Source organism: Botrytis fragariae (genome assembly GCF_013461495.1).
Source record: "Botrytis fragariae strain BVB16 chromosome Unknown tig00000061, whole genome shotgun sequence".
Lineage (NCBI taxonomy): Eukaryota > Fungi > Ascomycota > Leotiomycetes > Helotiales > Sclerotiniaceae > Botrytis > Botrytis fragariae.
In genome coordinates this window covers 134,845-157,097 of record NW_023500994.1, presented here as the reverse complement: position 1 = coordinate 157,097, position 22,253 = coordinate 134,845, and the positions used below count along the sequence as shown (strand labels likewise).

Below are 22,253 nucleotides of genomic sequence, written 5' to 3'. Positions count from 1 at the left end.
TTAGAATGTTTCATTGATAGTGGTACTCGAACAGGTGTTCCTTCCATGATGGTAGCTTAGATGTATCATTAATATTGGACCTCAAGCACGATGACGGACAATAGAGAACTCGGTATTCAATAATAAATCCAGACAACGGATTCACACTCCCCTCCTAGTCTTGTCCTAGGCTCAAGGAGAATATAGGTACTCGATCATATCTAAATGCTTCTTGTCTCGCTCCTGCTTCAGAATATAGCCTATTCATTCCCTCTTTGGTTGGGAGAGAACAGAATCCATCATAGAATTTGTAGTCAATTCGGTGTCATGATGTGAACTCTGGTTTCTCCTTGTCTCTTTTTCTGCTTTCTGCTTTCTGCTTTCTGCTTTCTGCTTTCTGCTTTCTGCTTTCTGCTTCCCGTTTCATCTTTTGATCGATTTAGAAACGTATTCAATCTCATCGACAATCTATTTTAATTCCGGCTTCTCTTGCCTTTTGTATAGATTGAAAAACTCTATCCTCTTGCCATTTTCGAAACATGACCTATCTATCCTTATCTTCCTTGACAGGAGCAGAAACGAACTAAACACATGATTCAGTTGCGGAGAAAAGTATGATAATCTGAAGTCATGGTTAAATTATCACGTCAAATTCAAATCGCCTGTCTCCTTCCCTCCCCTCTGATTTTCTAAAACCTACTACCTGTGATAGGAGTGGCATCCTGTTTCTTCTTTTGTTTAGCCTCCTTTTCTTTTTTAGTATGTTTACACCCATCGTTTCCTTTCGATATTATACTTCTCCTTTTGTCTTCTGTCATGCAGAACGAAGTAATCCATTCCTCTTCTTAAATCATGGAGAGTATTAAATTCAGAGAAATTCGTCGCTGCCAAATCAATCGTAAAATGCACGTGCAAGCATTATAGAGAACTCACTTGCCGTATTGATGTATCAGCAAATGAAACTTTTAGTTCCCGCTCAACTGTTGTTGAAAAGCTAGGATGGACCTTTGAGGTATCAATGCTTAGTATTAGGCATATTAAAAATGCCCACATTTCAAGAGAAGCAATTTTGCTATGCGATGCGAAGGATATAAAAAGACTAGTAGTCTCACAAAAAGCGCTGTTCCACCACTCATGCGATACGGAGCTTAGAAAGCGCGGAGGAACATCCCGACCGGTTTGACAGAATTGACAGGCGAGTTCATGATTAATTACCATAGGATAACTAATCACTGAACTAGAGGGTTTCCCTCTCTTTTACGCTTTGAGGCCGTTTCGAAACGGTTCCCCAACTCCCCTGAAACTGTCAACTAGTTTTTCGCGTGCATGGTCCTCGTGATATTTCTTGGCGACAGCCATTTTTTAACGTCCTCGACCATACGGTTGGTACAGTGCGACGTTCTTCGTCGTACAGATGTTAGTTCTGAAGATCCATCGATCAGTAATGAACTTGGCATCGGTTTTGGCGTCATTTTGCACAATTCCAAGACTTCTATTTCGGAATGGGACTAGACGCATGCAGAAAGACCAACATGATTTATGAAAGTAATACCCGTCATGCTTTGGCTACGATTTTGCTTCTACATTCTCTGGCAGAAGGCCCCTTTTCCTATCTCTCTTATTATTTCCCAATTAATAGTCTTAATCGTTTTGTTCAGCCTGGTTGCTGCGGGCTTGTATACCACTTCATATGATATATACTTAATAAATTTATCTCTTCATCACTTCGTCGCCTATAATTCTCTAAAATGCAGCCACTTACTCTCTTGGTTCTGCTTTTTGCAAGCACATCTTTTGCAGCAACCACCACCACCACTTCAGCAGCAAAGGCCGCTTCGCAAGCAGCAGCTGTGAAAATTGCTACACCCAAGGTTCTCAAACCTGCAACTCCACCTACCGCAAATGATGTAAAAAACTCACTTAACAACTGGGCCACATCTGTCAATACTGTCAATGAATATCGTATGTCTCTCCTTCTCACTCTAGAATTCTACCTATCCAATCTAACCACACTCACAGTCGACGACCCCAACAACTCCACCAAACTCAAGACCGCCATCGCCTTTGCCAAAGATGAACCCGTTCAACTTGCCACCCTGATGAAAACTCCCAACCTCTCTCCAGACGGTATCAAATCCGCCAAAGTCCTCATGGCCAATTTTCCCTCCATCGTCTCCAATCTGCAAAACGTGTATACAGGAGTCATGACCACGCAAGATGCGACCATGGCTGTAAATTTCAATCGATGCTGCACCGTGCTCCCAAACATTGGGAGTCTCTGGACTGCAGCTACGAATGCGAGTAAGGTGCAAGAGAGCCCGCCTCCAAATCTAGAAGCGCAATGTGGAATGATGAATTGTAATGTGGGAGTTAGTGGAGCGCAGACTCAGGCGATGTCGAATGTGACGGGGTCGGCGATGGCGTCGGGTCTTGCTCGGGTGAGATGAATCACGAGATACGAGGGGTGGGGAGAATTTGGGGTGGTTTGAATTGGCTAGTAAAGATGTCCTTCTGGTGGCGTGACTTGCGCGCATTTTGATTTTATATTTTGTATATTACTGGTGGATTTGGATAGAAGAATAAAAATATTAAAATCAATATTCCTACCTACTTACTGTTTGTTGTCGCACTGCTGTTGCGATGTTGCGATGTAGCTATGGTTTGACGAATGCGACAAGCATATATTCTCTGTACCTGCGTCATTGCTCATTAGATGCAAACTTTTCCAAACAGTTGAACTTGCAAAGGAGAGGTATAATCACATTCATACGTAAAGTGAAGTTGTATTTCTTATCGGTTATGGTTGGTGGTGGCTATTGAACCATTCGAAGAGACCCACCAAAATATTGATTCACACATCGGCTCAAATCTGGAAGGGCAAAAAAGAGCAAAAAAATTCTGTTCTCAGTGTTCAGCAGTCAAGGACTGAGATATTGCCATGATAGCGGGTAGAAGTCAAATCTACAACATAGAATATTGAAAGAAGCCCTAATACCCACAGTAAAGCCAAAGTTCCCCACACATGACGGATTATCCTCGAAAGGACTTTGAAACAGCCTTACGCGATCCAAGCCACTCGACTTCTGCCTTCTTCGCATCAGCTATATAGATGAGGAATCACTTCGAAGTTTCCTGAACCTGTCTGCAACTACCGAGCCTATCGACAGAGACTGTCTACAACACCAGAGACACTGCAACGCTGTTGTCTTTTCCAGAAAGAGAAGAACTGACACTGGCTCAGAATCAACGAACACAACAACAAAAAATCTCATTGGGAAGTCCCAAGACATTCGCCTCGTTACACTTCATGAAAGAAAGTGTACTATCAATTGCTCCAGTCAACAAAAATACGGTGAAGCGAATCAAATTATTGGGAATAGTCTACAAGAACATCAAATTTATTGATGCAGATCGTCACAATGACTACAAGACATGGTAGGGAGTTGGCTTCGCTTGAAGAAATTAACATTCTCACCCTCCAAGATACGAACATACAACGGTCCCTATTTCCATCCCACAGCAAGCTCAACCACTTAGATGTTTGACATTGCCTGGAGTGCCAAAGTGACGTTGTCAGTTCAAGCACAACGCATTACAAAAATAAGCTTTTCTTAAGACTACAGCGTCGAGTTTCTCTCCACTTGTTTCCGCCGTACCTAAGCAGTGCGGATATTTGACGCGAGCTGTGATCAACTACAATCCTATGGGCCTTAGCATTTGAGATATTTTTCTATGAATCTTCTACCTGGTGATTAGTTTCATCCCAGATATATGGACGCACAGATGGTTAGATGTGTAGGCTTTGATTAGGGATGAAGCCATGCATCCCTATATTTGTAAGAATGAAAGTGGCAGTACACTTTACCTCACATATGCGGGCCACCTAGTGCTCTCTGAGGCTAACGCTATCCGAATCTCAGAAAACTCGTTTGACATTTGAGTTCTGTTTGAAGTGAAGGATGTCAGAGCCAGAGAACCAAAGCGGAAAATTCTCGTCGAGGTTCGTGTAGAAAGGTCACGTGTTTTAAGACTGATATTTAGCCGCTGGGAGTAGGAGTGTAGATACAAAAGGGAGGCTCTTGTGAACTTCTTTCACCCGAAAGTGTTTTTGAATCACAAAATCAGATTGTACTAAGATAATTTCACATTTCCTAGCGCTTCTCATGCATTCCACCCAGAGACACGTTGATGACTAGTTGATAATTACTGCAATACAAGAGCTAAGAATCAAAGTAATGTGCATAATCACTAGCAAACGGAGACCATTTTGCAAGAATTACTTTAAAAAAAAGGAGAGAGCATACCCGAGTGCACTAAATTCAATTAATTTGTTTCTCGGGGATTATACATAGTATTCGAGTTGGTGCCAGCTAGAGTGCTATTGTGATTGGTAGAGGGTATTTTAGGAACACAATGTAAAATGGCATGGAGTTAGATGAGATTATTGATGATATGATGCATGTTGATAACTATAATGAGTTATTGATAGCATGCTGCGGCCAGCTCTATAGTCATGTATGATGCTACGTGCGCTTGAGCTTCAAGAATGCTAGTTTGAATGTGTACTGATGACGAGGATGTAAACATAGATGGAGAGAGCATTCATTTGGAGATAATAAGACACTGGGTGACTCCTGTCAGTGAGGCAAATAGTAGGAGCATACTTGTGTAAAGGAAAACAATTGTATTATTGATAATTGATACGCATTTGTCATTCCTGAATACACAAAATGGTTGGATAGGGTGTGATATATCGATTTGCAAGTGATGTGTATGCAAGCAATGAAAACCTCATAGTAAAGGAGGCCGATGGAGTCCGAAAATATCTCTATCACTCGAGTTACATTGTGACTTAAACCAAGGTAGCTTGGGTACAAATTCATGCCGTTTTGGTCAATGTCATGTTACAAGTAAAGTCTGAATCAAACAGCAAAACAAGACGATAACCCACTAATCGTTATTTGGGATTTTTCACCCATGTAGGCCTACTTGGACGAGTACTTTTTGAAGTATAACCTAAGATTGAATATCCAAAAGGTTGAATTCCTTTCAATAGTAAGATTGGTTCATGCTAGACTCTGCCAAATCCACGAATAAGGTGGAATAAGGCGTCAGGTAGTTGTTTAATAGAGGGAGGGGTATTTCTTAATGTAGACTAGTAAATAGAAGAGTTGTATTTAATTTCAAAAAAGTAATATGTAATAGAATCTCGAACCTTTCGAACTAGGGTCAAATGTTGAAAAAAAAACTATTTTCAAAAAATGGTATACAATGTTAATCCAAAATAGAACTCTGATTAAGAGCATCGTCTGATCTACTTATGATACTTATTAAAATAAAATATCTCAATGAGAAGATCTTGTTCAAATAATCTGAACTTTCTATTTAGATGTACATGGATGACAAGAAATGTTATTTTCCAATAGAAAGTCGGAGATGTGACTTCAGAGTAACGCAGAGAGCGGGAGAGCATCAAACTTGTAAATGTTGATGTATCTAGGAATTGATGAGTCGACAATATATATTAGTATATTATTATCTGATAGCGATACTAGAAATCCTATTGCAATCTTGAAGTTTGATGAGATTTGGATGTAGAGGCTAGGTCTGGCGAGGAAAGAGTGTGGCTGAGTGTAGTATAGTTCATATGGCAATGCTAGATTGAAGGATTCTGAGTATTGCTCTAGCAAAGTTGGGAAGAGTGATGGAATTGATAGCTGGGGGAAGATAAGGGGGGGACAACTATTGATGGGAGGCGAGGTGACGAATGATGTGATGTGTGGTTACAGCTGTGATGAGTTACCGAGATGTTATTGCCGGCTTGGATTGATGTGGTAGGAAATGTACGGGCTTGTGCTTGCGCTTTGCATATGCCATTTTTAATGTGAAGATGATTGGGAGAAGGGAGGGGGGAAGAGAGATGTTTTTGTAGAGGTGTCCTAGAATAGTAGGAGAGGTTGCAAATTGGGACTTGGAAGTCTAAAGTGAGAGGCGTGGTTGTGTAAGGAGGCGAATTGTTTGATGAATGAACGAAAGAAAGGATTGGTAAATTAACATGATTTGTGGGTGTTTGAGCGATGTGCACGCGGATAGCGGGCATCTCGTAGAGAACAAAGTCGGGGTGTAATAACAACTTGTTAGGAAGCCATTGTCAAATTGCATGTGAATATCAATACCGGCGATGTAACCGAGGAGTCATCTACAAATACATATTCAGGTTTCATTATTCTCGTATACTTATTCGGATCAGTGCTCTTGAGAATACAAAGCAGAATTGGCTATCGAAGAGTTTGAGTTCCATTGCATGGTAAGATATCTGCATGTTAGAATCTACCAAATTCACCAACTAAGTATGAAAAAGATCAAGTGGCTATTCAATGGAGAGGCATTTCTTGGTGTAGTCTGTAAATAAACAGAAGAGTTATATATAGTCTTAGGAGGTGATGTGTAATAGAATTCAAAACTTATTGACTAGACTGGAATGTTGAGAAGAGTCCTTTTCTAAACATAGTCCACATAGTCAAGCTAAGATAGAACCTCGATTAAGATATCATCTGATATGCTGTTGATGCTCAAAATAGATGATCACAACGAGAAAGATCGTCTAAATGGTGTGAATATTCTATTTTAATGTGCATAGATATTACGAACTACCATTGCCCGATAGGAAGTTGAATATCTATGCTGGACTGAAGCATAGATATCGAGATCTAGGGCCTGGCGAAAATTAATGTAATCTTGGCTAGTGAAATCAGAGTAGATTCTTTGGTCAATAGATCAATGCCCCTCGCTCGAGCTTTCGAGTCTAGTCCTTTATCCCGAGCAAAGGAAAAGCTAGTCTCTCTGAATAGTGGACCATGTTCTTTCGGCCGGTCTATTCACGATGGCAGTAACAAGGTACACACATACTATGGCAGCTGCATTATCACCATCCACGCCCATTCCAGTCTCATAATGGTTGAAATTTCCATCCAAAATTGGCTCTCAAATGCCAAAAAAATGTTACATGCGAAGTTTGAAAAGTTGATTCATGACTTGGGAAGCATTGCATGCTAAGAGTCGGAGGACGAGCTTGGTGGATGATGAGGGGAAGGTTATTAATAGTCCGATTGCGGGTCTTCTGAACTAACTTGCATGTGGAGCATACTGTTCTGTGGATCCAAGCCATCAAGCGCCCGGGTAGCCGGGGAGGCTGCTTGGAACAAATTCGGAGAGACTGGTATCTGACGGGACCCAACGAAGTCAAAAATACGCGTCTACTTGAAAGCTATCCAACAATGTTCTCACAAGCGGCAAACAGTTACCGGGAAATCCACTTCCAACAGCGGCTCATTCTACGCTATATGCCAACCAAATGGTACTGTGAACATCTGAGATCGCGGATACCATGCCAAAGATACCTAATGCGGGTCCGGTAAAAACCTATCATTGCGTCAGTACAGTCAATTCGATTTGTGGTAAAAAATTTCCAAGCTGAACCACAAGATGATAAATCCTCAAGAACTTCATGGCTTACAATTGAGCGATTCCGATTTTGCAGATATGTGACGAGATATCTTGGGCGATTGCAACTGGTTAAAGGAACTAGATGCTCTATTTTTGTATGAACTGGAACTTTTTCATAATGTGGAAATTTCGAGCTTTAGACGTATAGCTTATTGAGTCGCCTTCATCTAGCCGATGTTCCGGCACTCGGCAAAAAGATCTGGAATTGAAAAGTGGTATTAATCGGTCGACAAGGGGCACATGGAATGAGTGGACAGGAAGACAACATGAACAAAAGACCGGAGCTTTACAAGGTCGTTTAATGACATACGGGGAGACTTCTACCGCTTCGAATGTTGAATGTCACATGAAGATGGTTGAGATGTAACCCCGCCATTTGAGTAAATTGTGCCGAAAATAGCAAGTTACTCGGCAGAGATGCATATAATTTTCTATTTCGAGAGCAATTAGCTGGCATTTCGGTTGTATTACGGCCACTGACCAATTCGAGTGGATAAAATTCGCATCAATTAGCGATTATTTATTGCTATCGAGGCGAGAACGAGATCTTACCAGGTAAAAAGGTAGGGATACAATAAGTGGCTGGTAAAAGACCCGAATAAGACATCAACTCCCAACTCATTCACAGATGTCCAAAATATCGCATATAAGACTGATTAGAAAAATGGTAGGGAATGGCTCGGGTATTGGATAATTTCTGATTGTCACGAGAGTAGAGATAGATGCGGGATGTTTGAAGGTGGCGTTTTTGCATTTGGAATGGACCTGTAAATAAGGGAATTCAATAATTGCAAGGATACCTAGAAAGCACAATTTGAAGGTTACCAGATGCTACAATCAGATTAGAAAGAGATGTTGCGAGGCTTCAGGAAATCAACTTACTTCGTCGTCTGATGGATCCACTGTGATAACAAAGTGAAGAACTCCCCAGACTCAGATGATGACTATCCTTAGCCTCGTCTCCTATTTTGAAAGTAAGAAATGGCGAAATGACGGGGTAGTTGGAAAGATGATTTTTCCGGAGAAGGAGTTCAAACTGCAGTCAGCACACCCCGACGGAACATGGAAGTGCGCAGCCAAAAAATCTGAAGCATTCAAACAACTCCTCGAAACAATGTGAATACACTCCCACGTTTCTAACACATGGCAAATTGTCAATGCTCAGGAGAAATTCAAATGTACAACAAGAAAATTAAATTGGAGGATGAAAAGGAGCTTGTTCTCTTTGTTTCTTGTTTCTTTTGGCTGATTATGATGTTTGTGATAATTGTTTCGTCTGAATCCTACAACCGTCACAGTTTGATGTTCGTTGAGCCCTGTACAAACTTCCATCTTTTCCTCTTTTCCCTCCAAATTCGACCCGTTCGTCTCATCTAGCGATCAAACGTAAGGTAACTTTTGACTTGGCAGTAGCTTACCGTACCAAATAGATTGATTCGTAGTTATTGGACCTTTTTTTCCCCTCACTTTCTGAGCATCAATCAGAAAATCCTTAATCCATAGAGATTCTGCCACAAGGAAGATGTAGGCCATCAGAGAAAACGGTGCTTGTCAACCCGGTATTGATCAATGCCATGCCAGTAAAATTTTCATGTTCACAGGGCTACCCAGTAAAATATCTAGATGCTTGCAACTTTACAAGCCCGACCAAGATTGTCAGCAGCGAGCATCTAACAAGAAAACTTAGCGATTATCTCCAAGAGTGCCGTATCTGTACAACAATTCAAGCATTGAAGCAAATACAGTAGCTCATTTAGGTTTAAATGAATTAGCCGCTCGGGAATTTCTGTTCATGAACAATTACGGTACATGATTACACCAAGAAACGGTGAAATAAGGTCTGATTAGGACGCGGGAAAATGGAAGATGCATGCTTACGACGACAGCCAAGATTTGTGAATCCCGATGCTGGACTGAAGATTGTTTTCGAGAAGAAGAGGTTTCTTGAATACTAGGTACTTAGATGCCGTATGATACCTGCCTTGTCAGGTAGGTAGTGTGGCATCGTAGCAGTGTCGCAGTGTCGCAGTGTCGCAGTGTAGCAATTCGATAAATGAGGTTATTTCCTTTTGTACAATCTTACCGTGGTACAAGTGAAAAGATACATGGAACTTCTCATCTCGTGCATATTATCGTAATGGAGAGACCAACGAAGAGGAGAATGATATCCATCGACAACTAAAAAAAGATACACGGTAAGGTCCCGGCACGAACAACGAATTTGTGCAACTCAGATATTGAAGTAGAGGGGTGGGGAATAGATCGTGTGGTTAAAATGGGAATTTTTAGATGAAGACACCAAGGATTGTAAGAAAGCGACAAGCATCCATCTTGGTAAGAGGCGAGAGGCGAGAGATGGTTCGAGGGCACGTACGCCATTCGGCAGCACTAGACCGGATTCTGATTAGTTTTGCATTCAAGCTTCTCCAGTCCCCAGTTAGCTCCAATTCCAATTCTATTCTTGACTGCTTCTTTTTCTTCAACATTCACTGAGTGACATGCCGGTACCGAGAAGCGAGTATACGAACGAGTACACCAGTTGCCAGTATGCCAGGTGCTTTCACTTCAAACAGACAGCAAACAATCCTTGTCCTTTGCTACCTACCTACCTACCTACCTACCTACCTACCTACATACCTGGATACAAGCTATCATCTGAATCTCTATGCACCCCTGGGCATACGTGAGGCAGGAAGTGAAAAAGAGGACATACTATGGACGGAGTCAGATGTCAGATAGAGGTTCGAGGGTGTGAGTCTTGGCTTACAGAGATGCAAGGTATCGTACATACCAAGAAAGCCAGAGAAAAGCCCTTGTCTGCAAGTCTGCAAGCAAGTCTGCAAGCCAAAAAAGTGGAAAAAGGTACAGATGCCAGCATGAAAGAGATCCACATCTCTTTCTATCGTATCACGCTACAAGGTTCATGATTGTTTTTCTCTTCTCTCGTTTGATAGACACAATACTAGGTACCATGTGCTAGCTACTAGCTAATCCTCCGCATTGAACTAGTACGGTATCTTCAGGGTCCAGCTAAATTCACTAGAGCTTATTTATTGCTCCCATGCGAATTTATCTGACTCTCAATCGAGTCAAACCACCTCGATTTCTATAAGATCACTTTTTTCTCCCTCGCTTTTGGCAATTGATCAACAGCTTCCATTTGATCTTTAAACCCAAGACTATTCACTTAATACACCTATATACAATCTCGATACCCGTATTCCGATTGAAATCCTTCAATTGGCGCATCCGATACATCTACGACAGCTTCAGACTTGGAAATTACATATAAACTAGAGCCTTTCCCATCTTCAACTTGATCTCTACTTCGTCTTCCTCAACCCCCTCGATAACCTCAATCTATACCTCGAGTTTAACAAAAGTGGTATCGACCACCGCTTTGATATCGAATCAATACTTAACCTTCAATCTATAATACAATCTTTCCCGCCAACGACATCATGCACTCTATCAGCAGTCTCGTTCTCCTCTTGGCTTCGGTCGTTGCAGCTGTTCCAATCAGCACTGCTCAAGCCCTTGCTTCAAGTAAATATACTTGTGCAACACCATTACTACCTACTACTGGAGGTGCGCTTCCACTTTCTCAAGTTCACCCTTTCAGGATATAAAAGCTAACAATTTTCATTTGCAGCTGTGTCTGCTCTCCCAGCACCAACAGGCACCCTCGCCTATGTTGCTCTCGGTCGTGGTGTCCAAAATTATACCTGCTCCGCCATTGGTGCTACTCCAGTGGCTCTTGGTGCAGTTGCTAACCTTTACGATGCAACCGAATACGCCAAGTGTGCCAGTACCGCATTCAACAATCTCCCAGGTATCGCTGTCTATACCGATCTTCCCTCTACTAGTAGCGCTAGCTTCATGAGTCTCAAACCTCTGGGCAAGCACTTCTTCGATGCTAGTGGAACTCCAACATTTGACCTCTCATCCGTCAGCAAGATTTTGTACGCTGCCAAGACTGGTGACATTGCTCCTCCCATCAATTCCATTCCAGGACCTGCCAATACTGGCGCCGTTGATTGGTTATCCTTAAATGCCAAATCCACATACGTATCCGTTGGTCTCACAACAGTCTACCGCGTCGAAACCGCCGGTGGTAACTCCATCAATCCTTGCACAACAGTAGGCGTTCAGAGTGTTCAGTATGCCGCTCAATACTGGTTTTACAGTTGACTCCCTGACCAAACCGCCGACCCTTCAGACGATGATGACGTATGTGATGATTCTGACGAGTAATGGGTTGAATTCTCAGGGAAGGATATCATTTTCTTTATGGTTTTCAATGATGCATGGCTGGATGGATGGACGGATGGATGGATAAAGGCAAACCTTACAGAACAAATGCATATATAGAATATGCTTTTGAAATGGTAAACGGTTAGCAGCTAAAGGGCACACAAAATGCAATACCTTGGTAGGACATACATTAATATGTACATACACTTCTTTTCTCCACAGAGCACAAGAGTACTTTCTTGCTCGCAGAACCCTCGTTTTATAATCCAAACAAGCTTATATTACCTTGGATTATCTCTGTGAAACCTCTTTTGTTCTTCCTTCCTCGGCAAATTGAATGATAGCACTGGTGTAATCACTTCGCCTGTTTGACCAAATCATAAATAAAGCTTGTGTATCCCTCTTCTTCGATATTTTGGAAGCTCTAACGAATCACTAGATTTAAACATCTGCATTTTGTGAAGAATCAATCACATGTTAGGATGCTTATTTATTTCCAAAGGCGAAGTGTACAGATAAATTGGAAAAATATCACTACTTGACATAGGTTACTTCTCTTCACTTCACTTCCCTTTACTTCTCTTCAGATTGAAAGACTGCACACTCACGTTTAGTGACGGAGAGACAAAAAAAGAAGAAGTGAGATTCTCATACGTTGAAATATGCACAAGCTCCTCATTTTCGTATGCAATGTATGCCTACCCGTTCCCATACGCTTTGAGCCCCCAGACAACACAAAACGGGTGTTGGCAAGTAAATTCGAACTTCAGATCTAGTCGAAATGGAATTCTATCGCATCGATATTTGCATCAGCGAAAACACATTTTAGAACCATGAAACGATATTGAAATTCTTTCTTTGCCATTTAAGCTTCGAACACAATCAACAATGTCGCTGCTGATCCTCATACAGTTTCCCGAACAGAGAAGGTCGTGCTAGTGTATTCGTTGAATTATTACACTCCACTGATTCCTCCTGCTCAAACAACGCCACGCAGTCGCATTTCAAAATGGTCTTTAGCCGTTGTGCAATCTCTAAATACGTCTCGGATGATGGGACCGATCAACGCATCGATTTCTTCATCTACGTTGCACATCGTGTGCTCGTCACAAAAACAGAAGCACACACACCAAAAAATTATCTAGAATCTACATGCTAGTAGCCTGATTTATAATCAAGATTCTCGTAGGTGTCACAATTGAGCGCGCGAGACAAACAAGCTGGGGGTTGTGTCTTGATATGTCGATGTCTGTTTCGATATCAAGACTTCCATGGGTTAGTATGATGGACTCTTTGGATACCACTCTCAAGGTATAAATTAAAGCCGTATCATTTGATATACCATGCTGATCGAAATTCTCGCGAGACTTAATCTTCCCTCGTAGGAAAAACGCCTCTTAGGGAATGGCGTTCAGACGCGAGCATACCGTTTCGCGGGAAACGAGAATGATATCGATGTCATCGACGGAGATGCTGCCGTAAGATGGATCAAGCATGCGGAATAGTGTGAGAGTTCAAGAACTTTAGCCGCTATTGATTATAATATGAGTTTAGAGGGGGAAATGATACGATGGGGTTCGAAGAAGACGGAGATGTAAGTTCCTGCCCGATTTCCTAGCCATAGTAATTCAGTCCATGTTGTGCGAGAAGCGTATCCGTACTGATATATGATCTTTCCATCTGATCATGCCGGAAAATATTGAAAACCTGTCAACTCAGAAACAGGCTTAACGCCAAGTCCGCTAGAAATAAAAAGGGGTTGTGGGAAATTTTTGCAGAATTTAATGATGTCCATCTATTATTATGAGGAAAAAAAGCCAAAGAAAGAAATGAGGTAATGTGAAGTGGTATTGAGAACTAGAATTAACCATTTACAGAATTTCAAGAAAGCGACAACTTCTTGATTTTTTATCGAAATTCTACTCGAGTATTGAAGGTACTCCGTACTATCTTGGAGTTCGACTTCTTATCCGGAGTTCAATCACTTTCCAGAATACGGAATACAACTCTTATCATCATCTCCAATATTTCTGGTTTGGTTAAAGATATCATTGGACGATTGCGTAAGATGATATGTGAGACGGATTTCAAGTAGCCGAATTAGGTAGGTGCGCGGACAAACCTGGAGATTACTGACAGGTACACGGAATAGAACCTCATTGTTGTTCCCGAGAAACCAATCAAAGCTGGTTGATCAACGATGAACGCGACAGTACTCTAACCATTCGTATGAACAAATAAACGCTATGCTTTATCATGTTTGTTTATTTGGACATATCTATGCATCAAACTGTTGCAATATTCCGTGGCCATCAAAGTTGGCTGGCCATGCTCGGGGTGCGAACTCCATCTGCTCTGTTTTATTATTTATTTCCATGCATTATTTGAGGTTACCAAGTGTTAAGAGAAACTGTCAAAAGCATCTTTCTCAAGTGAACTCACGATGACAATCCAAGATTTACCTCCCAGTGAGGAGACACCTCTGCTATCCCCACCACCACAGCAATTCATCTTCTCTTCGTTTCCTCGACCGTTCCGGTCAATCTTTTCCCAAGCACGATCACCATCCTCAATGACAGCGATCGTACTGGCGACTTTATTATGGTTTGAGTTTGGGGGATACTTGATGGCTGTACCCGTGTTGAGAGTCTATGAAGATATAATTTGTCACCATTACTATAATCGCATGCTGGGAGAGGGTCATATCATTCTGGGAGGGGATATAGATGAGAGCATGTGTAAGAAAGACGATATTCAGAATGAGTTGAGCATAATAGTCGCCGGAACATACTTTCTTGGGGCTATTCCAGGTAAGCAAGCGATATAGAAACATAATGACTGAAAGGAAGCTGATCGACACAGGTCTTTTTCTAACAATACCGTATGGTATGCTTATGGATAGGTATACATTGATTTTAGTTATATCAGCAAAATCTAAAAGACGAGGAATCCCCGGGATGATCACTCGAGGCGATCTCTCTTAAACAGATACCGTGCTGACAGACTACAGAATCGGAAGGAAGCCAATCTTTATTTTAGCAGTAACAGGCACTATCCTCAGCTATATATGGAACATCGCGGTAATGTGGTTCTGGCATACAATACCCCTTCGCCTCACTTGGCTTGGTCCCATCTTCACAGTAATAGGAGGAGGACCGAGTGTAGGAAGTATGGCATTTTTTGCGATCGCTAGTGATATCACTCCAGAAGCCAAGAGGTATTTTTTATATTCGTCTTCCAGATATAATTATCTTAGCTTATACTAACAAAACAAGGACTAATATCTTTTTCCTGGCGGCTGCTACGGATCTTGTCGCACAGTTGATCGCTCCGTCTCTAGCTGCTTTATTGATGGCCAAGTCTCCATGGATCCCAATTTTACTAGGGATATCTTTGTCAACTCTCGGGAGTCTCCTCATGTTATTCATTCCGGAAACTCTACACATGCAAGATCGGAGGACTAACACATCGGATGTGGCTCTTGCTACCTCAACTAACGACTTCCCTCATAATTGCAAACCGCAAAGCTCTCTCTTCGCCACGATAAAACACAAATTTTCACATACGCTCCGAACATTCCTATCATCTCTCTCGATTCTCAACTCTGCGCCTCTAGTTCTTCTCCTTATCACTTTCGTCATCAATCCTCTTAGCAGTCAGTCTGAAGATATATCGCTTCGCTACATAAGCAACCGCTTCCACTTTCCCCTTCGTTTAAGTTCCTTCCTCTGGTCCCTCCGCGCTGCTGTGCAAATCATCTTATTTCTCCTAATTCTCCCCTTTCTATCAAAAATCATGATCACCTATTTCAAAATCCCCTCCTCAAAGAAAGACCTTCACCTAGCTCGCGCCTCCATTCTTCTTCTCACACTTGGTTCACTCTTGATCGCCTTAGCCCCAACTCTTCCATTAGCTATCCTGGGGATAGCAGTCTTTACCTTGGGTGCAGGATTTATCTCCCTAATGCGCTCTCTAATAACGACTCTAGTTGATAGACAACACAAGGGACAGCTCTATGCGGCAGTGGCAGTGATCGAGACAACTGGAAGACTAATCGCGGGACCTGGCTTTGCGCAACTTTACATTGCAGGATTGAGATTGAAAGGAATTTGGGTAGGGCTACCATTCCTTGGACTGAGTTTCATATGTGGTTTAGCAGCGGTGGCCGTCTGGACCGCTGGCTGGGTGATGAGCAGGAGGAAATGGGTTTGGGAAAATGGCGAGGATGAGATTTTAGAAAATTCCGGTAATAATGAGGAGGGAGTAGAGGAATGAAGGCGAATCACAGAAGATGATTATCAGAATAGACATAGAAAGATTCAGCCTTTTACACGATGCATGCCCAGCTGGTTTATGTGTACTAAAAAGCCGTTTTGACAATCACAGATGACTAATTCCACAACTGTAACTTGTTACCTCTTTAATGCTCCAGGCTAGCCTTTATCAGATGTATTCTTGTATACATATATGACAGCCTCAGTTCATCTACTCTGTATATCGTGAGTATATATTTATATGAGATTATCATATCAGAGGTACGCATGACCAAAGGCTGAAAGGGAGGGTATAAACAGAGTTTCTCTTCGTAGCTTCGCTCTTTTCTCTTCAAAGTTCATAGTTTATAACGTCAATTGAACTGTTCGATCTCTACAGTTCTTCGATACCCTCACTCCGTGGCACATCGGAACGTGATCTACATATCTAATATACTAATTACTATTTCTCACTTTTACCATCTAATCAGGTTCCCCTTCACTTCAATCATCCGTGGGAGATTCACCAGGCTTTATCCCCCGCATTTGAGCATATTTCCATGCCCTAAACAATCCTTGTAGGATTCACTGAATATAAAGTCGCTTACTCTTCTCAAAGGTCTCAAATCCAACGATCGAATGAGTACATTCACTATCTAGCCTTTAGATTCACCTTTTCAGAGATTTGATCGCTTTTTGAAAGAAATAACATCGACACCATCAACGTCGCAGCACAACTTCACCCCTACGTACATTTTCACGCCTACGTAAGCTGAAAAACATTCCTCACAATGCTTTTACATACAAATCTATATCGCACTACTAACATTCCCATCTAGGAACATGAACGATTCCGAAGAGCTCACTGAGGCGGACGATATCGATCCTTCCTTGATCGAAGAAGTCGAACCCGCTTCCCACTATCCACCTCTAAGACATAATTTTCATTGGATTACGCGGGCCTACAGATTCCATCAATTCTCAAGCCAAGTTTGTGTAATCAATCAGGCGAATTTCGTAGTCAAGCGCGCGCCAGTCGAGCGATATTGGTTTTGGTTCGTGGAGAGAAGATTGAACGAATTGGCCCCAGGCGCCAAAATCTGCCGAGGAGAAGCAGGCTCTTTTGCGCTTGGCTTTCGAACAAGTGAGTAATACTGAGTGTACATTTTCTGCAGAAAAAGAATTCTGATATTTAGAGTGCAAATTGCCTGTGCTTGAAAGTTTCGGGGCTAAGCGAGCTATGGAGGCGGGAGACCCTGGTGTTGCCGAAAGCGTAGGTTGCAGCTACGTATATTGTGCGAGGATTCAAAGCTGATGATAGGGGTTTGAGGCTATCGATGCCGATTTTACTCTCTCCCAATGCGTAGAACGGTTCGCCTTTACTCAAGATGATTTTCGTCATATAGATGGCTCGGCCTTAGCTATCGTCCCAAACCAGCCAGCTACAGACACGGTGTCCCTAGAGCAACAGGCTGCTAATGAGGCCGAGCAAGCTCGCTTGTTTGGCGAAAGTCGGGAGCGAACTGGTCTTGGTGATGTTAGCGGTGGTGAATCTGGTGAAGATGTTGATGCGAATGGAGAAGTCGTTATGGGATAGATTTGGGCGGACGGTGGTGAAAACTCGAATAAAATGATGCAAATCAGTGCCTTGAGAACGCTTCAGTTTGAATATTTTGAATATTTTGAATGTTTTGAATGTTTTGAATGTTTTGAATTACAATCTGTAACTTTGAGATAAATTCTATCATAGAATCTAAAGGATAAAAGAATAAAACAAGTATGATTTCTAAGATATGAGAGTAATTAAATGACTTTTAGAGGGTATAAGAGTAATTTGTCATAAAACAAATTGATATTAATGTTGAACGTAATGACGTGTTCTTTGGTGGATGTTAGGAAATAATACTGATCGCATACAAATACCAGTCAGTGTATTCAGTATCCCAGAATTCAGTCAAATCTTCTGCTTTCTTTAACAGTCGGCTATATAAACGAAAGTTGACGATCACTATCCTATGAATCTCTTTCAGACAACTCCTTTTATTGATCATCTATCTACCCAGGATAAACGGCCCCGTCACCCCTGGGATCACTACCTCCGCTGAAAACCAAAACTCCATCCTCCTCTCCATGTACCCTTATCAACTGCCCTCTACCAAAGACACCCCTTTGGTGCCCTTCAACCATCTTCACCTGATGACCCATGCCCTTCAGTTTCTCGAATGCATCTTTGCTGATCCCTTCTTCCAAAAATACTCTTCTCTCTTTATTTGATTCTCCCGGAACACCATCTGCACTGATGCAAAATCTCGGCGCATCAAGTGCTGCTTGAGGGTTCAGTTTGAACGCTAACATGTTAAGTAGTACTTGGACATGTCCTTGTGGTTGCATAAAGCCACCCATGACGCCGTACACACTATGTAGCGAATCATCGTGGACATTGGTGACCATAGCTGGAATGATAGTATGATAAGGTCTTTTCCCAGGCGCAATGGCATTAGCATGGCCCTTCACAAGTGAGAAATTGCCACCTCGGTTTTGTAGAACAAATCCGCAGCCTTTAGGAATGATACCGCTACCAAAACCTTCGAAGTTTGAGTTTATGAAGGAAATTCCGTTGCCCCATTTGTCGGTTACGGCGAAGTATACAGTATCACTATGATTATGAGCTGGTGAACCATGATCATATATCTCGGGATTAGAACGCTGAGGGTCGAATAGTTTGGCGCGTTCGGCGAGATAAGGTTGAGAGATCAGTTCTTCTACGGGGACTTTGGTGAAAGCTGGGTCGGCGATAAACCAACTAGCATCTGCGAAAGCGATACGCAAAGATTCAATAACAGCATGAAGGTATTCGGCAGAATTATGATCTTTCTCTTGGAAATGCGGGATCTTGCCCGTGTTTTCGAGTTCTTCGAGGATACCGAGGGTCATGAGTGCTACGAGTCCTTGGCCGTTGGGTGGGTGTTCCCAGATTTTGACACCATGATCGTCTTCGCTGATGCCTTGGCCAGATATTCCGTCGACATAATGATGGGTTTTGCTGTACCCTTGGCCTTTGAAAACTTTGGAGATGGGTGTAGATTTCTCACTACCAATGTCCATATGGGTTTTCAAATCGTCTAGCTCAAGGAATCCGCCTAAATTCCGAGTAACTCTGATGATTTCTTCAGCAATTCTTCCGGTGTAAAAGCCTTTCTTGCCTTCAGTTGCGAGTGCTCTGAAAGTCTTAGCAAGATTTGGGTTTTTGAATATTTCTCCTGGTCTTGGTGCCCGCCAGCCATTTGGAGCACTCGAATCCTCTTTTAGCATTTCGGAAAAGTTAGGGGATGCCCTTTGAAGGAGACCTTCACTGCTTCTCCACTATTGATTACATTAGACTTGGCAATACTGGGGAGAGTTAGGCTGCAGTACCATAGTTGAGGCTAATTCGGAGACGGGGAACCCCTTTTCACCCATCTCAATAGCCGGAGTCAAGATTTGCTCCAAAGTGAGATTTCCGCTACCAAATTTCTCAACAGTATCAACCCAACCTGCAGCTGCACCTGGCACAGTAACAGCATGCGGACTTTTCAGTGGGATTCTTGCAGGTTCATCATCCTTTAGTCCGAGATCTTGTCGAATTTTTTCAAGAGAGCATTTATTGCCTGCACGACCTGAGCCATTTAAAGAACTAACTTCCTTTGTCTTGGCATCATAAAAAAGACAAAACATATCACCACCGATACCGGTGGAGGTTGGCTCCGTCAGGTTAAGACCAGCAGCTAGATTTTTGTTAGATTAGATGATACTATATTGAAGCGCTTTAACATACCAACTGCAACCGCTGCATCCTAAGACAAATTAGCTTGTATATTATTAGGAAAAGGACAACTTACAGCTGCATTTCCACCTGCCTCCAAAACCTTGAGACCACATCTAGCGGCTAAAGGCTGGGTACACGCGATCAAACCATCAGTGCTGTGAACAACACTTCTTCTGCTAGGAAATGTAACAAACTCTGGGTCGGTGGCCGGAAAGACTGAGTTTAGATTGACAGGCATGTTCGAAACAGATCTCTAAAGTGGGCAGCTGAAAGAGATACTTTCTAAATCCTCGGCTACTACCGTTGATAACGAAATGTATGTTTAAGTAAGTTTCTATACCACCGTGAAAGTTTCATGTATTAGACAGAAGTACGAAAGAGAAAAGTTGTAGAAACAATCTCCCACAAGATTTCATTCACACTTCATTTATCTAACATTTGAATGGCGAAAGAGGAAGGTTAGTCCCGCTTTCGGCAATTACGATATAAAATGTGAACGTGGGGTTAAGAGATTCAGTGGACTCTGCCTAGGTAGTAGGTAGGCGAGATAGGTATCCGGATATGAGTACTAGGCACTTTTAGACAGTCTTTATAACCCAATTTTCTTTCCCTTCTCAGTTCTCTATGAAACCTACTCTGTTATTTATTGATTTGAAGTAAATAGAAGCTAAATTTCTATTTTGAATTTTCAAATTTTATAATATCATTTGTGGTTGATCTGAAATTCAAATGAATCGATAAAGTCGAGGTCCTCAGTTCCGGTAACTTACCTCACTCACATAGATAGCGGGGAAGTTGCTCGCTCACGTCACTATGGAAGCGGCCGCTTGAAGCTAGTTTTCCCGAGTATAGGCCGTGCTCCAAAAATGTTGAAGGATAAGATTAATAAGTTACATGAAACAGAAACTAATAAATTATCAAGAAACCCGTTCCAACGAGAATGTTTAGAGCTCCTTGGATATGTCGACGATGTATAGATTTATCATTGAAGCCTGGTAAAAGACGATCTTTGGCATTCACACGATTCTCAAGCACCGTCCGTTAGTCTTCAAATCTACCCTTCCTTTCACATCCTCTTACACGAAGAACAGCAAACAATGGCGACACCTTTTCCCCAGCATTACTTGCGCGAGCTCGTAATTTGGCAGCGGAACATGATCGATTGAGTAACGAAACCTCCGAGACTTTCGATGCGAAAATTGCGAAACGAATTGGAGAATTACAAAATGTAGCGATAGCGCTGAGAAAATGGGAAGAAACGAAAGAATCGCTATCAGAGCTAAATGATCTACTGAAAGAGTCATCTACCGATGAAGAATTGAGAGAATTGGCAGTGGAAGACATTGCTACGACGACTGCCCATCTCGAAGAATTATCCCGAAACCTCACAATCAGTCTGACTCCCAAACATCCTTTCGCCGAACTACCATGCCTCCTTGAAATTAGACCTGGAGCCGGAGGAGGTGAAGCCGCGATCTTCGCCGCGGATCTCCTACGCATGTACCGGGCATATTGCGCGCGCAAACGCTTCCGCTCTACAATCATCAAATACGAGACCACTGACGGCGAAGGCGCTGGATCCGATGCGCCCATCTCCGAAGTTGTGCTTGAAATTGAAACGTCCGGATCGTACGATTCCTTGCGCGGCGAAGCAGGCGTTCATCGAGTTCAGCGAGTTCCTGCAACTGAGAAACAGGGAAGGACACATACTAGTGCAGTGAGTGTAATGGTGTTACCTAGTTTCCCCACGACGGGACAGGAAGGACAGGAATATTGGGAAGCGGATCTGAATGATCCGAATAGTGATTATTATGTCAATCCTGCGGATGTACGGACAGATGTCATGAGAGCGAGAGGAGCGGGTGGTCAACATGTCAACACAACTGATTCGGCTGTGCGGTTGACGCATGTACCGACTAATACGGTGGTCAGTATGCAAGAAGGACGAAGTCAGCTGCAGAATCGACAGAAGGCATGGCAAGTACTACGGTCGAGACTAGCGGCTGCAAAAAGGGAGGCTAGAGAAGAACAATTGATGAGTTTAAGGAGAAGTGTGATTGGAGTCGCGAAGATGGGAAGAGGCGATAAAATTAGGACCTATAATTGGGGACAACAGAGGGTGACGGACCATAGGAGTGGATTGAGTGTGCATAATTTGGATGATGTTATGGAGGGCGGTGATGAACTTGAGAAGGTTATTGATAGCGTCAAAGCATGGTTTTCTGAGCAGGAAATCCTAGGATTGCTTGCTGATGAGGATGCTGCAAGCAAGGCAAAGTAGATGGCAGAATTAAGTACTTTCCATAAGTAGAAATGCTCTCTTCAACATTTCTCCAGACATTCGTTTTTCTTGTCCAACACTCATTTGCTCAAGTATTCATTGAATCCAGGAGGCAGATTTTATATCTAATTCAATCTAGCAATCCGACTTGAGGTAACGTACTCGGGACATCTCG

The 22,253-nt window shown here is 42.4% G+C and overlaps 8 protein-coding genes across 8 annotated transcripts; 6 read left to right on the top strand and 2 right to left on the bottom strand.

Moving 5' to 3' along the window:
• Positions 1-1,727: 1,727 nt before the first annotated feature.
• On the top strand, positions 1,728-2,426 carry Bfra_008167 (uncharacterized protein; the record flags this gene model as incomplete). The annotated part of the gene is made up of 1 exon (XM_037338530.1): positions 1,728-2,426. One exon carries the CDS (start codon positions 1,728-1,730, stop codon positions 2,424-2,426), a length of 699 nt encoding a protein of 232 aa, XP_037191836.1.
• Positions 2,427-8,628: 6,202 nt separating this feature from the next.
• On the top strand, positions 8,629-9,298 carry Bfra_008166 (uncharacterized protein; the record flags this gene model as incomplete). The annotated part of the gene is made up of 2 exons (XM_037338529.1): positions 8,629-8,782; positions 9,231-9,298. 2 exons carry the CDS (start codon positions 8,629-8,631, stop codon positions 9,296-9,298), a joined length of 222 nt encoding a protein of 73 aa, XP_037191835.1.
• A 575-nt stretch (positions 9,299-9,873) lies between these two features.
• Bfra_008165 (uncharacterized protein) lies at positions 9,874-10,378 on the bottom strand (the record flags this gene model as incomplete). Its single annotated transcript, XM_037338528.1, has 3 exons — positions 9,874-9,974; positions 10,199-10,247; positions 10,277-10,378. 3 exons carry the CDS (start codon positions 10,376-10,378, stop codon positions 9,874-9,876), a joined length of 252 nt encoding a protein of 83 aa, XP_037191834.1.
• A 568-nt stretch (positions 10,379-10,946) lies between these two features.
• Bfra_008164 (putative malate dehydrogenase protein) lies at positions 10,947-11,676 on the top strand (the record flags this gene model as incomplete). Its single annotated transcript, XM_037338527.1, has 2 exons — positions 10,947-11,073; positions 11,138-11,676. The coding sequence occupies 2 exons, from the start codon at positions 10,947-10,949 to the stop codon at positions 11,674-11,676; spliced, it is 666 nt and encodes a 221-aa protein (XP_037191833.1).
• A 2,506-nt stretch (positions 11,677-14,182) lies between these two features.
• On the top strand, positions 14,183-16,014 carry Bfra_008162 (putative mfs multidrug protein; the record flags this gene model as incomplete). The annotated part of the gene is made up of 4 exons (XM_037338526.1): positions 14,183-14,549; positions 14,602-14,641; positions 14,750-14,956; positions 15,015-16,014. 4 exons carry the CDS (start codon positions 14,183-14,185, stop codon positions 16,012-16,014), a joined length of 1,614 nt encoding a protein of 537 aa, XP_037191832.1.
• Positions 16,015-16,835: 821 nt separating this feature from the next.
• Bfra_008161 (uncharacterized protein) lies at positions 16,836-17,589 on the top strand (the record flags this gene model as incomplete). The annotated part of the gene is made up of 3 exons (XM_037338525.1): positions 16,836-17,136; positions 17,189-17,265; positions 17,314-17,589. The coding sequence occupies 3 exons, from the start codon at positions 16,836-16,838 to the stop codon at positions 17,587-17,589; spliced, it is 654 nt and encodes a 217-aa protein (XP_037191831.1).
• Positions 17,590-18,047: 458 nt separating this feature from the next.
• On the bottom strand, positions 18,048-20,035 carry Bfra_008160 (putative gamma-glutamyltranspeptidase protein; the record flags this gene model as incomplete). Its single annotated transcript, XM_037338524.1, has 4 exons — positions 18,048-19,355; positions 19,407-19,756; positions 19,807-19,825; positions 19,871-20,035. The coding sequence occupies 4 exons, from the start codon at positions 20,033-20,035 to the stop codon at positions 18,048-18,050; spliced, it is 1,842 nt and encodes a 613-aa protein (XP_037191830.1).
• A 702-nt stretch (positions 20,036-20,737) lies between these two features.
• Positions 20,738-22,078, top strand: Bfra_008159 (putative peptide chain release factor 1 protein; the record flags this gene model as incomplete). Its single annotated transcript, XM_037338523.1, has 2 exons — positions 20,738-20,837; positions 20,889-22,078. The coding sequence occupies 2 exons, from the start codon at positions 20,738-20,740 to the stop codon at positions 22,076-22,078; spliced, it is 1,290 nt and encodes a 429-aa protein (XP_037191829.1).
• Positions 22,079-22,253: the final 175 nt, after the last annotated feature.